An 18,333-nucleotide genomic window follows, 5' to 3' on the forward strand; every position below is an offset into this window, starting at 1 on the left:
TAAATCCCCTGCAAACAAATGTGGATAGAAAAATGAATTAAAATAAAAATTAAATAAATAAAAATTAACCAAAATCAATTGGAGAGAGGTCCCATAGCAGAGAATCTGGCTTCCCGTCACCCACCACTGCAACAGTCCATTCTCAGATATTTAGGCCCCGGAACCCAGGCAGAGGAGAGAGGTCCCGTAACAGAGAATCTGGCTTCATGTCAGCAGAGAATTAGTCTGCATGTCATAGCAGAGAATGAGGCTTCACGTCACCCACCACTGCAACAGTCCATTGGCATATATTTAGGCCCAGCACACAGGCAGAGGAGAGAGGTCCCGTAACAGACAATCTGGCTTCATGTCAGCAGAGAATCAGTCTGCATGTCATAGCAGAGAATGAGGCTTCACGTCACCCACCACTGCAACAGTCCATTGGCATATATTTAGGCCCAGCACACAGGCAGAGGAGAGAGGTCCCGTAACAGACAATCTGGCTTCATGTCAGCAGAGAATTAGTCTGCATGTCATAGCAGAGAATCAGGCTTCACGTCAGCCACCACTGCAACAGTCCATTGGCATATATTTAGGCCCAGCACACAGGCAGAGGAGAGAGGTCCCGTAACAGACAATCTGGCTTCATGTCAGCAGAGAATTAGTCTGCATGTCATAGCAGAGAATCAGGCTTCACGTCAGCCACCACTGCAACAGTCCATTGGCATATATTTAGGCCCAGCACACAGGCAGAGGAGAGAGGTCCCGTAACAGACAATCTGGCTTCATGTCAGCAGAGAATTAGTCTGCATGTCATAGCAGAGAATCAGGCTTCACGTCAGCCACCACTGCAACAGTCCATTGGCATATATTTAGGCCCAGCACACAGGCAGAGGAGAGAGGTCCCGTAACAGACAATCTGGCTTCATGTCAGCAGAGAATTAGTCTGCATGTCATAGCAGAGAATGAGGCTTCACGTCAGCCACCACTGCAACAGTCCATTGGCATATATTTAGGCCCAGCACACAGGCAGAGGAGAGAGGTCCCGTAACAGAGAATCTGTCTTCATGTCAGCAGAGAATCAGTCTGCATGTCATAGCAGAGAATCAGGCTTCACGTCACCCACCACTGCAACAGTCCATTGTCATAAATTTAGGCCCAGCACCCAGGCAGAGGAGAGAGGTCCCGTAACAGACAATCTGGCTTCATGTCAGCAGAGAATCAGTCTGCATATCATAGCAGAGAATCAGGCTTCACGTCACCCAACATTGGAACAGTCCATTGGCATATATTTAGGCCCCGGCACCCAGACAGAGGAGAGGTTCATTCAACTTTGGGTAGCCTCGCAATATAATGGTAAAATGAAAATAAAAATAGGATTGAATGAGGAAGTGCCCTGGAGTACAATAATATATGGTTAAGGGGAGGTAGTTAATGTCTAATCTGGACAAGGGACGGACAGATCCTGTGGGATCCATGCCTGGTTCATTTTTATGAACGTCAGCTTGTCCACATTGGCTGTAGACAGGCGGCTGCGTTTGTCTGTAATGACGCCCCCTGCCATGCTGAATACACGTTCAGACAAAACGCTGGCCGCCGGGCAGGCCAGCACCTCCAAGGCATAAAAGGCTAGCTCTGGCCACGTGGACAATTTAGAGACCCAGAAGTTGAATGGGGCCGAACCATCAGTCAGTATGTGGAGGGGTGTGCACATGTACTGTTCCACCATGTTAGTGAAATGTTGCCTCCTGCTAACATGTTGCGTATCAGGTGGTGGTGCAGTTAGCTGTGGCGTGTTGACAAAAGCTTTCCACATCTCTGCCATGCTAACCCTGCCCTCAAAGGAGCTGGCATTGACACAGCTGCCTTGGCGACCTCTTGCTCCTCCTCTGCCTTGGCCTTGGGCTTCCACTTGTTCCCCTGTGACATTTGGGAATGCTCTCAGTAGCGCGTCTACCAACGTGCGCTTGTACTCGCGCATCTTCCTATCACGCTCCAGTGCAGGAAGTAAGGTGGGCACATTGTCTTTGTAGCGTGGATCCAGCAGGGTGGCAACCCAGTAGTCCGCACAGGTTAAAATGTGGGCAACTCTGCTGTCGTTGCGCAGGCACTGCAGCATGTAGTCGCTCATGTGTGCCAGGCTGCCCAGGGGTAAGGACAAGCTGTCCTCTGTGGGAGGCGTATCATCATCGTCCTGCCTTTCCCCCCAGCCACGCACCAGTGATGGACCCGAGCTGCGTTGGTTGCCACCCCGCTGTGACCATGCTTCATCCTCCTCCTCCTCCACCTCCTCCTCATCCTCGTCCTCCTCGTCCTCCAGTAGTGGGCCCTGTCTGGCCACATTTGTACCTGGCCTCTGCTGTTGCCAAAAACCTCCCTCTGAGTCACTTCGAAGAGACTGGCCTGAAAGTGCTAAAAATGACCCCTCTTCCTCCTCCTCCTCCTCCTCCTCCTCCTGGGCCACCTCCTCTTGCATCATCGCCCTAAGTGTTTTCTCAAGGAGACATAGAAGTGGTATTGTAACGCTGATAATGGCGTCATCGCCACTGGCCATGTTGGTGGAGTACTCAAAACAGCGCAACAGGGCACACAGGTCTCGCATGGAGGCCCAGTCATTGGTGGTGAAGTGGTGCTGTTCTGTAGTGCGACTGACCCGTGCGTGCTGCAGCTGAAACTCCACTATGGCCTGCTGCTGCTCGCACAGTCTGTCCAGCATGTGCAAGGTGGAGTTCCACCTGGTGGGCACATCGCATATGAGGCGGTGAGCGGGAAGGCCGAAGTTACGCTGTAGCGCAGACAGGCGAGCAGCAGCAGGATGTAAACGCCGGAAGCGCGAACAGACGGCCCGCACTTTATGCAGCAGCTCTGACATGTCGGGGTAGTTGTGTATGAACTTCTGCACCACCAAATTCAGCACATGCGCCAAGAAAGGGATGTGCGTCAAATTGGCTAGTCCCAGAGCTGCAACGAGATTTCGCCCATTATCACACACCACCAGGCCGGGCTTGAGGCTCACCGGCAGCAACCACTCGTCGGTCTGTTGTTCTATACCCCGCCACAACTCCTGTGCGGTGTGGGGCCTGTCCCCCAAACATATGAGTTTCAGAATGGCCTGCTGACGTTTACCCCGGGCTGTGCTGAAGTTGGTGGTGAAGGTGTGTGGCTGACTGGATGAGCAGGTGGAAGAAGAGGAGGAGGAAGCCGAGAAGGAGGAGGTGGCAACAGGAGGCAAAGAATGTTGCCCTGCGATCCTTGGCGGCGGAAGGACGTGCGCCAAACAGCTCTCCGCCTGGGGCCCAGCTGCCACTACATTTACCCAGTGTGCAGTTAGGGAGATATAGCGTCCCTGGCCGTGCTTACTGGTCCACGTATCTGTGGTTAGGTGGACCTTGCTACAGATGGCGTTGCGCAGTGCACACTTGATTTTATCGGATACTTGGTTGTGCAGGGAAGGCACGGCTCTCTTGGAGAAGTAGTGGCGGCTGGGAACAACATACTGTGGGACAGCAAGCGACATGAGCTGTTTGAAGCTGTCTGTGTCCACCAGCCTAAATGACAGCATTTCATAGGCCAGTAGTTTAGAAATGCTGGCATTCAGGGCCAGGGATCGAGGGTGGCTAGGTGGGAATTTACGCTTTCTCTCAAATGTTTGTGAGATGGAGAGCTGAACGCTGCCGTGTGACATGGTTGAGACGCTTGGTGACGGAGGTGGTGGTGGTGGTGTTGGTGGTACATCCCCTGTTTGCTGGGCGGCAGGTGCCAACGTTCCTCCAGAGGCGGAGGAAGAGGCCGAGGCGGCAGCAGCAGAAGAGGCCGAGGCGGCAGCAGCAGAAGAGGTAGCAGGGGGAGCCTGAGTGACTTCCTTGGTTTTAAGGTGTTTACTCCACTGCAGTTCATGCTTTGCATGCAGGTGCCTGGTCATGCAGGTTGTGCTCAGGTTCAGAACGTTAATGCCTCGCTTCAGGCTCTGATGGCACAGCGTGCAAACCACTCGGGTCTTGTCGTCAGCACATTGTTTGAAGAAGTGCCATGCCAGGGAACTCCTTGAAGCTGCCTTTGGGGTGCTCGGTCCCAGATGGCGGCGGTCAGTAGCAGGCGGAGTCTCTTGGCGGCGGGTGTTCTGCTTTTGCCCACTGCTCCCTCTTTTGCTACGCTGTTGGCTCGGTCTCACCACTGCCTCTTCCTCCGAACTGTGAAAGTCAGTGGCACGACCTTCATTCCATGTGGGGTCTAGGAGCTCATCGTCCCCTGCATCGTCTTCCACCCAGTCTTGATCCCTGACCTCCTGTTCAGTCTGCACACTGCAGAAAGATGCAGCAGTTGGCACCTGTGTTTCGTCATCATCAGAGACATGCTGAGGTGGTATTCCCATGTCCTCATCATCAGGAAACATAAGTGGTTGTGCGTCAGTGCGTTCTATGTCTTTCACCGCTGGGGAAGGGCTAGGTGGATGCCCTTGGGAAACCCTGCCAGCGGAGTCTTCAAACAGCATAAGAGACTGCTGCATAACTTGAGGCTGAGACAGTTTCCCTGGTATGCATGGGGGTGATGTGACAGACTGATGGGGTTGGTTTTCAGGCGCCATCTGTGCGCTTTCTGCAGAAGACTGGGTGGGAGATAATGTGAACGTGCTGGATCCACTGTCGGCCACCCAATTGACTAATGCCTGTACCTGCTCAGGCCTTACCATCCTTAGAACGGCATTGGGCCCCACCATATATCGCTGTAAATTCTGGCGGCTACTGGGACCTGAGGTAGTTGGTACACTAGGACGTGTGGATGTGGCAGAACGGCCACGTCCTCTCCCAGCACCAGAGAGTCCACTAACACCACCACGACCATGTCCACGTCCGCGTCCCTTACTAGATGTTTTCCTCATTGTTATGGTTCACCACAACAACAAAAATATTATTTGGCCCAATGTATTGTATTCAAATTCAGCGGGATATAAATTTGAGGCCTAGTATTTAGGCGCTGGGTGACCGGTATGGATTTACTAACAGAATTGGACTTGGAAATGCACAGTAGCGTGTGTGTGAAGTTATTCTGAATGACCCTATGTGCACCTTGAATATTATATACCCTTTTAGGGATAGATTTCAAATAGCTCTGATATAGCAGAAACCACTAAATTATGAAATTGCTAAATTGGGAATTGTATTTCAACCCAGAACAAAAAATGTGCTTTGACGGACACTAAATAACTTTCCCAGCCACAACAGGACAGCGGTAACGAGAGATTTAGCGGGATATAAATTTGAGGCCTAGTATTTAGGCGCTGGGTGACAGGTATGGGTTTAGTGACAGAATTAGGCCTCTTTCACACTACAGTATGTTGAATTCAGTGTTTTGCGTTCCGTTTTTCACGGATCCGTTGTTCCGTTTTTTGCTTCCGTTGTGGTTCCGTTTCCGTTCCGTTGTTCCGTTCCGTTTTTCCGTATGGCAAATACAGTATACAGTAATTTCATATTAAAAATTGGGCTGGGCATAACATTTTCAATAGATGGTTCCGCAAAAAACAGAACGGATACGGAAGACATACGGATGCATTTCCGTATGTGTTCCGTTTTTTTTGCGGACCCATTGACTTGAATGGAGCCACGGACTGTGATTTGCGGCCAAATATAGGACATGTTCTATCTTTTCAACGGAATGGAAAAACGGAAATACGGAAACGGAATGCATACGGAACACATTCCGTTTTTTTGCGGAACCATTGAAATGAATGGTTCCGTATACGGACCGTATACGGAACGCAAAAATCGGATCCGTATACGGAACGCAAAAAACTGTAGTGTGAAAGAGGCCTTAGACTTGGAAATGCACAGTAGCGGGTGTGTGAAGTTATTCTGAATGACCCTATGTGCACCTTCAATATGATCTACCCTTTTAGGGATAGATTTCAAATAGCTCTGATATAGCAGAAACCACTAAATTTTTAAATTGCTAAATTGGGAATTGTATTTCAACCCAGAACAAAAAATGTGCTTTGACGGACACTAAATAACTTTCCCAGCCACAACAGGACAGCGGTAACGAGAGATTTAGCGGGATATAAATTTGAGGCCTAGTATTTAGGCGCTGGGTGACCGGTATGGATTTACTAACAGAATTAGACTGGGATATGGCCAAAAAATAACCACACTATTGCTGGTTAAATGCACTTGGTGACGGGTGCAGCTTGCCCCTGATGTAGTATATGGCCAAAAAATGAACAGACTATTGCTGGTTAAATGCACTTGGTGTCACAGCTTGACCAACCACACTACTGAGGGTTAAATGCACTTGGTGACGGGCGCAGCTTGCCCCTGATGTAGTATATGGCCAAAAAATGAACAGACTATTGCTGGTTAAATGCACTTGGTGTGATAGCTTGACCAACCACACTACTGAGGGTTAAATGCACTTGGTGACGGGCGCAGCTTGCCCCTGATGTAGTATATGGCCAAAAAATAAACAGACTATTGCTGGTTAAATGCACTTGGTGTGACAGCTTAACCCTGATGTAGGCTTTAGCCAAAAAACAACCACACCATTGAGGGTTAAATGCACTTGGTCGCAGCTTGTGCTGGCGCACCACAAGACACAAAATGGCCGCCGATCACCCCAGAAAAATGTGACTGACAAACGGTCTGGGCAGCCTAAAAACAGTGAGCAATTGAGGATCAGCAGCTCAATGATCCACAGCTGCAGATCGATCAGTTAATCAAGTCCTTTGGAGGAGTTAATCTGCCTAATCTCGCCCTACTGTCGCAGCCGCAACCTCTCCCTACGCTAATCAGAGCAGAGTGACGGGCGGCGCTATGTGACTCCAGCTTAAATAGAGGCTGTGTCACATGGTGCTCTGGCCAATCACAGCCATGCCAATAGTAGGCATGGCTGTGATGGCCTCTTGGGGCAAGTAGTATGACGCTTGTTGATTGGCTGCTTTGCAGCCTTTCAAAAAGCGCCAAGAAAGCGTCACAAAAGCGCGAAGAAAGCGACGAACACCGAACCCGAACCCGGACTTTTACGAAAATGTCCGGGTTCGGGTCCGTGTCACGGACACCCCAAAATTCGGTACGAACCCGAACTATACAGTTCGAGTTCGCTCATCCCTAATTACCACCAATCTATGTACAAAAGGGTCTTAAGACCACGTTCCCTTGATCATGGGGGTCCCAGCAGTCAGACCCCACCAATCAGACACTTATCACCTGTCGTGTCATAGCTGTTGGACATTTTCACATTCCCTATCCTTAAAGGTTTTATTTGATCGCCTGTTAAAGCACCTGTGTCCACTTTTCTAGTTATCCTCTATCCACAGGATCGGGGATAACTAAGTGATCTGTGGGGGTCTGAACGCTGAAGCCCCCACTGATCCCCCTTCTTGATTGAATGGCAGGTCGAACATATGCCCTGCCTCTCCATCCATTCTCTATGGCAGGCATGGCCAACCTGTGGCTCTCCAGCTGTTGTAAAACTACAATTCCCACCATGCCCTGCTGTAGGCTGATAGCTGTAGGCAGTCTGGGCATGGTGGGAGTTGTAGTTTTGCAACATCTGGAGAGCCTCAGGTTGGCCATCCCTGCTCTATGGGGTCACTGGAGATGGCAGAGAACAGAGCTGGCTATTTCCAGTGGTCCCAATGAGAATAAATGGAGCAGCAGGGCATATGTGTGGCCTGTCACACCATCAAAAAGGGGGAACAGGACCCGTTCCTGGGATCAGTGGGGGTCGCAGAATCAGACCCCACTAATCATATAGTTATGCCCTATGGTGTGGAGAGGATAACTTGAAAACCTGGACAACCCCTTAAAATCCTCCACCACTCCACCACCAGTATCTCTTTACATGGCAACAGTGATGCCTGTAAATACGGAATATCATTACTACCGCCATGTAAACCATATGTGTCAATACTGGAGAATGTGATGGACTGTGCAGAATTTTTCAGTCATAAGTCCAACCCCCTTAGCAGGTCATAACCTTTAACAAAGCCCAAGCAAAGGTGCTAGAGGAGCAACGTGAGCAAAGGGCACAAACGGAGGGTCATAACTGAAACAGAGGCATTAGGGTCACCTGAGGCAGGGTGGTAGTGGGGATCCTGGAGCAGGGGTAACTGGAGAAGAGGCAATATTAGCAGCGCATTTAGAGTGGGGGCATCTGGAGCTGGGCAATAATAGGGGTGCAAGTCAACAGTAGCATTTGCACGTAAGATACAGACATTTAATCCTTAGGGTATATGATATACCCTTACCTCTTTGTATGCCCTTATATTGAGCCACCTATTGCATTGTATATCTGCAAACCTATGTACTTGTCATCAATGTATAAATCCATTGTGATTTCTTACATATTTCGACACATGAAGATGATATTTATGTCTCATCATACAGTAGTATCCATTTACCTGTGCACATCACAGCGGCAAAGACCCAGCACTCGCCGTATTTAACAGGTTCACAATCCTTCTTAAACCATTTTCTTAAAATAGCAGTACTCCCATTCCATGCAGACGGAGAGACTCCATTTTTATAATCTCCACTCCAGTTTCCTTGTAAGACGCCACTATCGTCGTCATTACAGTTGATCTAGGATATTATTAATCAAGTGTTACTGAAAATAGCAGATTGCAGAAATGTGCTTTATTATTTGGAAAATAGGTGATATTCAACCCCCCATAAAAGAATACAGATGTTCCCTAGTTGGACCACACATGGAACATTGTGTAAAGAATTGAGCATCAGGATTGGAGGAGCAGAGAAGGAGGACAACCAAAGAAAAACATGGAATGGATGGACTGTAGTATCCAGATAGTTTGGAATAAGGCTAGTTTCACACTAGTGGTAAAGTCTTCCGGCAGGCTGTTCTGGCATAGACTGCTAAGAAATGTCCGGACAAAACCAGCCATGCACAGCGGTATTTGTATGGCCGATTGTCCACATATTTGCAGGGTTGTGGCTGAATCTTTGCCGGTCCCCATTATAGTTAATCGGGCCGGCAGGCATTCAGGCACCGTCCAGAACAGCCTGCTGGATCTCCGTAATGCTAGTGTAAAACTAGCCTTACGATGGCTGATGGGTTCTCTAATCCCTGGTCAGGGATGGACTAGCCTACCAGAGTACCAGATGATTTTATGGTAGGCCCAAACTCTGACATTATAATGAAGTCCTAACACACAATGTCATCAAAATTCCAGAAGAAGGCAACCTCATTTGAAGATGACTTTGGAACCAATCACTCATCAATGGAGTCAGGACTAAGAAGGAGCCGGCAGAATTCTGAAGACCATTTAAGATGAAACTCTAATGAACTAATTGTTTTACCATAGAATATTTTGTTCTTCATCACTTTTAGAAAGCTTAGAGAAGTCTGAAATGATTTATGGTGGTGAATGATCTCTCTTTATGTATTGTAATTAGAGATGAGCGAATCGAATCCCACGAAGTGGAATTCGATCCGAATTTCAGGATAAATTCGATTTGCCTCAAAGCCGAATTTCCTCGTGCTTCGTGTCAGCGAATCGATTTATCCTGAAATAGTGTAAAAAATAAATTCTAACTTACCGCCTCCATTTGATCGCGACGGACCGCCAGCCTCCATCTTGCTTGAAGACCTCAGCCGAAATCCCGTGTGGCGTGAGATTACATCATCACACCGGCTTGCGTGATGACGTTAAATGTCACCATGCCAGCCGGCATGATGACGTAATCTTGCGCCGCACAGGATTTCGACTGAGATCTTCAAGCAAGATGGCTGCGGCCGGCCCGTCGTGAGCAAATGGAGGCGGTAAGTTTGATGTAATTGTTTTTTATTGTTCATTTTACACAGTTTTTAAAATCAGATGCCGCAATCATGTATGAATGCGGCATCTGAGGGGTACAATGCTTGGGGTGGCGCTATCGCAGCTCCCTGTTATTATACACGCTACTTACATAAAAATGCGCTTTGTGACGAAGTAATTTGTCACAAAGCAAATTTTAAGAAAAAAAATTGTCGAAGCAGCCGAATCGAATTTTGAAGAAATTTGCTCATCTCTAATTGTAATATGTTTTAGTAAAAGATTACATTCTTAGCAAAACTTTACTTGTGTACTTACCATTGCACACACTACTCTGCTTACATACACAGGGCTGTTTCTCTGAGTTAAATCCTTAAATGCATCTTGTAGGTAATTCAGATTCTTGTCAAGAAGCTTTAGACTGATATCCATGATATCATCTTCAAACTGCAATCAAAAGTCAGTGTAATGTTAATTTATAATCATTCCCTAGACAACGTGATATGATAAACATAAAATTACTTAAAGGGCTTATCCTGAAAAAAACAAAAAAAAACATCATTCTAAGGCCTCTTTCACACCACCATTTTTTTTGCGTTCCGTATGTGGTCCGTATACGGAACCATTAACTTTGATGGTTCCGCAAAAAAAACTGAATATACTCCGTATGCATTCCGTTTTCGTTTTTCCTTTCCGTTAAAAGATAGAACATGTCCTATTATTGCCCGCAAATCACTTTCCGTGGCTCCATTCAGGTCAATGGATCCGCAAAAAAAAATGGAACACATACTGAAATGCATCCGTATGTCTTCCGTATCCGTTCCGTTTTTGCGGAAGCATCTATTGAAATTTTATGCCCAGCCCAATTTTTTCTATGTAAATACTGGATACTGCATATGCCATATGGAAAAACGGAACGGAAAAGCAGAACAGAAACACAGCGGAAACAAAAAAACTGAACAACGGATTAGTGAAAAACTGACTGCTAAACACTGAAAAAGCCATACAGTCGTGTGAAAAAAGCCTAAAGTTGCTTAATTTGGATGTCTCCACCTCCAAAATAGTCCCTTCACATACATAACACTGGTGAGCCAGCTAGAAGACTGTTCCACTGAAAGCTGTTCTTGTTCTCTGCTCGTCAGAGTAGGAGGATACAACTATACGTGATTCCTCTGATATCCTCCTCTGACAAGTGGAGAACAATAGGCAAAGCGAATCAGGCACTTCATTATAAGATCAATTTGCGGTATAGGAACGAGAAATACAGAAAGACAGCTACTACTCATGTGTGTCTACCACAAGGTGGACACAAACTTCAGACAAAACTATAGGGGGGCACTAAGATGGACACCAAAGTAAGATATCTAAGCAGAGAAACTGAGTTTTTAATACATTATTATTGCAAATTTTGTAGCATTCTTTTCAATGAACAATAATGCTCATGGGATCCAGTGATGGCTAACCTCCGGCACTCCAGCTGTGGTGAAACTACGACTCCCAGCATGATCCACCCATTTCTGTGGAGTTCTGAGAACAGCCAAGCAAGTGTACATCTAGGGAGTAGTTTTATCACAGCTGGAGTGCCGGAGGTTAGCCACCACAGGGAAACCCCCTTTAGTACATTTTCTAACTTCTATATTGACTGAAAATGGCCCTCTGTTCTGGTGCAGGTTTTTACCAAAATGACCTCCTCCCTGCTGCCCCCAGTTTCTTGGACAAGAGGGCACAGAGCAACTTCACCCTTTATTGTGCATCCTTTTTAGGAATGAGATGTGGAGTGACAGTGCAGATGAATACCTTCATTACTTTTGGCAACGAGCAATGAGTCTTTTCTCCTCAAATTAAAATTGTGACTATTTTTGTTGCTGTTTACACTATAAAGCTCATACATTTCCACCAATATAGCTATTACTGCTATTGCTTAAATGCTATGAACACCACAGGCAGTTTTTTCTTATGACTGCACTCTACTTGTTTTGGCCTAAAAATTATATTTTCAATTGGTCTTAATTAAAAATGTTCAACAGTTTTTCCTCAACAGCTTTCAGTTTTGTGTCTCTGCAGACTGTTCCTTCTTCTCAGGAAATTCATCAGAAAGCTGTTGGATCTTTAACCCTTATTTTCTCATAAACACTCACTCATTTAAGCTAAATTCATATGAAACAGATAAGAATTTAGCTTAAATGAGTGTTATGAGATGTCAGGAGCGAAGAGATAAAGGCTACAGATGAAGCTATCAGAGCAGCTCTCTGACGTATTCACTGAGGAGGAGAAGGAACAGTCTGCAGATGCAGGAAATTGGAAGCTGTTGTGGAAAAACTATAGAGACCTATTGACAAAATGATATGTAGCCCAAAATAAGTAGAATTAACTAATAATTAAAGAATGCCCCCCAAAGGTGTCCATAGCTTTTAAATGCTTCCATACCCAATGATATTAGCTGTTAAAACTCATCAGTCTTTTTTCAGTTTCCATATCTTAAAAGAAATGTGTCACCAAAAATGTACATCTGATGGTGAAAATCTGTTTTTATTCTCGGATTATAGATTTATCGTTAATCCTGGTGACAGAATCCCTTTAAAGGGCTTATACTAAAAATAATAATAAAAAAAACACCACTCTGTAGTAACATACGTAAATAATGCAAAAACATAAGGCAAAAACCTCATTCTAAGGCCTCTTTCACACGACCGTTTCTTTTCCCGTTTACGGGCCGTTTTTTGTGTTCCGTATACGGTCCATATACGGAACAATTCACCTCAATGGTTCCGCTAAAAAAACGGAATGTACTCCGTATGCGTTCTGTTTCCATTCAAAGATAGAACATGTCCTATTATTACCTGCAAATCACGTTCCGTGGCTCCATTCAAGTCAATGGGTCCACAAAAAAAACGGAACACATACTGAAATGCATCCGTATGTCTTAAATAGAAACTAGAGACCTATTGACAAAATCATGTGACCCAAAATAAGTAGAATTAACTGATAATTAAAGAATGCCCCCCAAAGGTGTCCATAGCTTTTAAATGCTTCCATACCCAATAATATTAACTGTTAAAACTCATCAGTCTTTTTTCAGTTTCCATATCTTAAAAGAAATGTGTCACCAAAAATGTACATCTGATGGTGAAAATCTGTTTTTATTCTCGGATTATAGATTTATTAATTCCATTTCCTGAACATGATTACAGGGGCGGCCATCTTGCCTGAGCTGTTCTTAACAGCATTTAGAAAGCATTAAGAAAACGACTTTGGACACTGGTCCATGGACACAGTGGTCAGGATGGGACCGTATTGACTTCTATGGGAGAGTTTTCTGGGCATGTTCTGTGACCTGTGCAGAGGTCATTTTACAAGGAAAGAATAGATAAGCTCTGATAATCACCTACTGTGAATGGTGGATTATGCGTTATCTATACATAGAGGTGATATAATTACAGGCAGGATTAGAATGACAGATAAGCAGATAACTGCAGTAAAGTGATCTGTACAGACCAAGAAGTGGTGCCAATTATTAGGCCTAGTGGTCAGTGCAAAAACTGCAGAATTTTATGTTTTTTGTTTAAATATAGCTATTGACATGCAAAATTAAAACTAACCATCAAATGTAAAAAAAAAAAAAACACGTTAAACATAAAAAGGGGATTTAAACAATGGGTCATTTTCTGATAACACATTCCCTTTAAGTGTATACTAATTATAATCTACTATTCATTTTCAAATTGCAAATGTGTGAACTACCTGTCCAAAGTTCCATGGGCGGGGAGAAATCCAGTTCTGGTTGCCCTGGTACACAAATCCATAGTCGTTCATAACATACTCTTGTCGCTTGGGTTCATTATCCAGAAACACATCATCATCTGTCAAGTTCAGGCACGATATTAACAGGCAAATACGTAATGCATATCACAAGAGTTTGGCAATAAACCTGAGCAAGGCTAATCCTGTTCACTAGAACTTTCTCATCGTGTTAGAACACCATTTTAAACACAGTCCTTTGGAAATCACAGCTCCTACACGATATATATAAATCTGTGGCTGCTTTATTTAGGAGACACTTCCAGCAATTTTTTCAGCTATGTTAATATTATTCACCTATAACAGCCTATATGTGAATATTCTACGCATTTTTTACTAAACGGGTGGTTGATATTCTGGATACAATTATTTTGTCACTCCTTATATTCTACTTCCTGTCCTGGTTCTTTACTTCCTCTTTGTATAGACTGTAAGCACAGCAAACAGCCTTGCTTAACTTTCTCAGTCAGACCATTCACTGTGGCCAGAGAGAGTCCCCCTGGGGTAACTCAAAGCATCACACAGTACACTCTTCTGTGGCCAAACACCATATTTATTTAGGTCAAAAACAGAGCTGTCGTACTATTATCTCAACTCTACACCTACTATTATCACAAGGATTACCCTTCAGATAACATATTTCCCTAAATGGCAATAGATTATCTATCTATATAGAAAATCTTATCATTTGTGATGACTGCTACAGAAGGATAGTATTTTGTATCTAATTTCCAGTACTGCCAAAATGAAAAAGAAAAAACTGCCCAAAATTCTAAAAACGTGTTAAAAAACACCCCTTTCTGAAAGAAGAGTGCCTTTAAGGGAAAACGGCATAACTATGGTCTATGGCTACAGCTCAAGTGAATGGGGCTGAGTTGCAATACCAGACACTAGCCAGAGACATATAACCGCTATACCCCCCATTTACCATACCTGGTGCTATACTATATATTGCATACTGTGGGGTGCTGTACAGCACCCTATATAACCACTATACCCCCCATTTACCATACCTGCACACCACGGATTGAATAGTAACACAAATGTCCCCAGCTTATAGGTGGTGGCTGTGCTTCCCTTGGCAATTTGAACCTTTAGAGTGTATTGCCCGATTATAGCATTGGAAGATGGCATGATGACCACCATCAGGAAGTTGGGTCCGTTGCTTTCCACTGCTGCACCCCATGCCCTTCTTACTAACGCCTTTTTTAAGGTGAATATTGCTTTAGTTCCAGAAGTAGCATCCGGCCATGGACCTGTTAATACAAAGCAGGTGGATAAAACGTATTAGGAAAGAACAAAGGATCGTCCACATTCAAAGACAGTTGAAAGGTGTCACAATAATCTTTTATTTGTCATGCGGAGGCTTTGTTTTCATAGTAATGTTTATTCTGTGGATCATTCATTACTTCCTACAGGTGAAGCTTCGGTTACTTGCCGGTTTCCACTGAGAAGATGATGTTATCTTTCCCTTCTTGATATCCCCTTTCTTTGAATTGTAAGCCGATTAAAAATGGCTGTCCCCTCCGAACGATGAGACGTCGGTCGCTTATTTCCTCGGTGTGATGCAAAGCGTTATTTTTCTGCCTCTGCAAATCGCAGTAGTCAATTTCGAGAGCTACAGAAAAAATTGAATTCAAATTTCACATTAATGTTATGCATGCATATTATGTCAGACACTCTCAAATAGACATCTCTGACGTAAAACTAATATTAAAATGTATGTCTTCTTCTCAGGTAAATGGATCCAGAATTATAGAACCATCAGTGAAGTTGTTGAAACCAGTTGTAGGCATTTATAGAAGCAGTGTTCAGCAGTTTCTGTAACTTCCATGGTCTTCAAAACAGATGGTTGCACTTTTAGATTTAAGGGGTTTTCCAGGCTCCTGATATTGATGACCTATCCTCAGTATAGCTCATTAATATTGGATTAGTGGGGGTCCAACACACTGCACCACCACCGATCAGCTGTTCCTTGCAGACTCGGGCACTGAAACTAGCAGTTCAACAGGAAGAACAGCTCCATTAAAAGTGTAGTGGCCATTCTGGGGTACTGCAGCTCATTTACTTAAACGGCGTCTACACTTTGAATGGAGGTGTTATTCTTGCTCCATTCACAGTGATAGTCCCAGTGTTCTGCCAAATCTCTATACCTTGCCAAAAGTCTATACCGGAAGTGACAAGATCGCCAAGGAATCAGCTGGAGGAGGGTGTGTGCGGCGCTGTGCAAGCACACATCCACCGGCTTAGCAAAGAATTATTGCAGCGCCGCGATAGAAGTACTTTGTACACCGCGCGTGCGCACTTAGGGGTATAGAGATTTTGCAGCGCAAAATGTTTCATCAGATCTACCTACACCTGAGTGCGCAGGCGCCCACAAATCATCAGTTGCAGTTCATCTTTACCGCAGAGCTGAGTGCTGGATACCGAGCTCACCACATAGTAGAACGGATGCGGACCCATTTTGCGGACGTGTGAATGGAAAAGATATCCCTCAAAATGAAAATAAATTAAATAATTAAAGTTAAGCAAAAAGCATAGATGTGGTAGGCAATAACAAAGTGCTCGGCGGCACTAAATCCGGTGCTCGGCGGCACAAAATCAGAAACCATATGTCCTACCACAATCCGGGGGGTTCCAGTGCACATCCATGAATCCAGGAGGAAAAGCAAAAAAACATCCATCCCTGGGCTAGATGATTATGTGGTATTGAAGGACAGGGTGGGCAAAGAACTGTCCCTGATATTGCCCTACAGGGGGTGCTATTCTGGCCCTGATAGCTTAACCACAGACCACCCGCCCTGATAAGAGCGACTCCGTCCGGAACCTTACCCTATATAAATATGGCCCTAGTAAGCCCCTAGCCCCAAAGCCCCTGAGCCCCTGACTTCCAGGTGATCACTATATAGATCTATGTGTTTTTTGACTCATTATAAAAGTATAAGTATATCGCACCCCTCAGTGTATCACACCTATAGATAGCACACCTATGCTAGTCCTTAAAATGACTTTTGTGGCCCTATTAGCTAGCGTTTGGTGTCCCTAACAGCCTGACCCTGCTCCACACAGCAACCTCTCCCTACAATGGGAAAAAACTGAATGTAAAATGGCGGACAGATCAGGTTTATTTATAAGGTAGGGGGTATGTCCATGTGCTGAAACGTCTCAATTGGCTGTCCTGTACCACCTGATAGATGTGTCATGGGTCAAAGTTCTTCACAATGTAAAAGAATATGGCAAGCGCGAATATCTCCATATGTTCGCATGTTCGGCAAATCGCGAACACACAAAGTTTGCCGCAAAATGACCGCCGGGCGAACCGCAAGGCCATCTCTATTCACGAATGGCCTCCAGTGCTAGAGACCAATGAACAATGTCTACTATATGTGTAATAAACTTATTATAGCTCTTTGTATTATTTTATTCTTCATGTCTTATAATAGACCAAATAGAAATTATGAGAAGGAGGCTACAGGCTATAAAATAGTTAAAATACCCAACACCCCAATTAAGAACAATGGTATATTATATTGCAGGGTTCTGAGCTGTGCCACAAGACATCCTAGCAGCTTGTAAACCTTTAGGCAAGACATATAATTATAAGGTAATTGCTGTACATGGTGCATACAGTATTCAGCAGGTATATGGTTGAATATTTCTCCAGAAGGATCTTCCATTCTGTGAGGTTTATGAGATTTAGCTTGTAAAGACATCAACATTTTACAGGGTAAAGTATATCTAAAGGCACGCTATTACTGTTAGTGTTGCTTTCCCGCCATCTTGTATCTTGTTGACTTGAGTTTATAATGTGGTGATCTTGAAGTTCATCCTTGCCTGACCACTATAGAAATCTTCAGGGAAAGTCCACAATGCACCAGAAAATCCACAGTCAAAATGAGTTACATGCAGATTCTCCTGTGGATTTGACTCGGATTTCAGCCTCGCAACTTTAAAGGGTGAAATTTGTGGTGGAAATCCACAGTATAAATTGACATCTTGCAGATTTAAAAGCTTCCTTTTGGATTTTTGTAGGCGGCATGTGGAGGATATTTGCTCTTGATATTATAAGGGTATGATCACACACTTGTATTAACGTGCTGAAAATGGAGGTGTGGAATCCGCATCACACACTTTCCAATGCTATAGTTTTCTGTATCAAATCTTATTCTCACATATATGAATAAAAATAAAAAAAACATTCAAGGTTTGCAGCTATGTTCTTATATTACTCATCTTGTACTGATTTTACCTACAACCCATATTTTAGCCTAGTGCTGCATTCACATCTATTCAGAGCTGAAATCATCAAGCATTCCTTGTGTGCTCATTGTCTGTGAAGAACTTTTTCTTAGGTGTAGTTTTTACACCAGGCAGTGAACAGTAATCTAATGGAGAAAAAATGAATAATCCAACAGTATTATGGGAGCTCAGCTAAACTATAAGTGGTGTGTTTGTCGATAGGGTTGTTAACTGTTTCCCATACCCACCAGTAGAAATCTGACTACAGCTTTGGTCTATAATTCAGATTGTAACTCGTGATCACTACAAGATAAGGTATGCAACGTATTTCTAAAACAACACTCTCTGCAGATAAAATATAAAATGGTGCTCAAATGTGAGCACACTTAATATTATAGCCCTGTGTTAAAGAGGACCTTTCATCGTCCCAAACATTTTGAATTAAGTTTCATGACATATACAGCGCCACCCAGGGATCTCACTGCACTTACTATTATCCCTGGGCGCCGCTCCGTTCTCCCGTTATGTCCTCCGGTATGTTCGGGGACTTGGTT

General features: G+C 44.5%; 1 protein-coding gene across 2 annotated transcripts in view; it reads right to left on the reverse strand.

The window, feature by feature from the left end:
• Window positions 1-18,333, reverse strand: part of LOC122941275 (protein-glutamine gamma-glutamyltransferase 5-like) — a 54,467-nt gene that overhangs the window by 13,970 nt on the left and 22,164 nt on the right. Inside the window, exons 1-6 of one of the 2 annotated variants that reach the window (XM_044298373.1) lie at window positions 17,297-17,429; window positions 14,979-15,158; window positions 14,554-14,796; window positions 13,484-13,602; window positions 10,061-10,189; window positions 8,372-8,552 (exon numbers count right to left, since the gene is read on the reverse strand). In XM_044298373.1, the coding sequence (XP_044154308.1) occupies window positions 8,372-8,552; window positions 10,061-10,189; window positions 13,484-13,602; window positions 14,554-14,686 (562 nt within the window). In that variant the 5' untranslated portion in view covers window positions 14,687-14,796; window positions 14,979-15,158; window positions 17,297-17,429. Of the gene's footprint in view, window positions 1-8,371; window positions 8,553-10,060; window positions 10,190-13,483; window positions 13,603-14,553; window positions 14,797-14,978; window positions 15,159-17,296; window positions 17,430-18,333 lie in introns of those variants that run through there. The other variant, XM_044298371.1, reaches the window with a different exon arrangement.

This window comes from Bufo gargarizans, chromosome 6 (assembly GCF_014858855.1).
Source record: "Bufo gargarizans isolate SCDJY-AF-19 chromosome 6, ASM1485885v1, whole genome shotgun sequence".
Classification (NCBI taxonomy): Eukaryota; Metazoa; Chordata; class Amphibia; order Anura; family Bufonidae; genus Bufo; species Bufo gargarizans.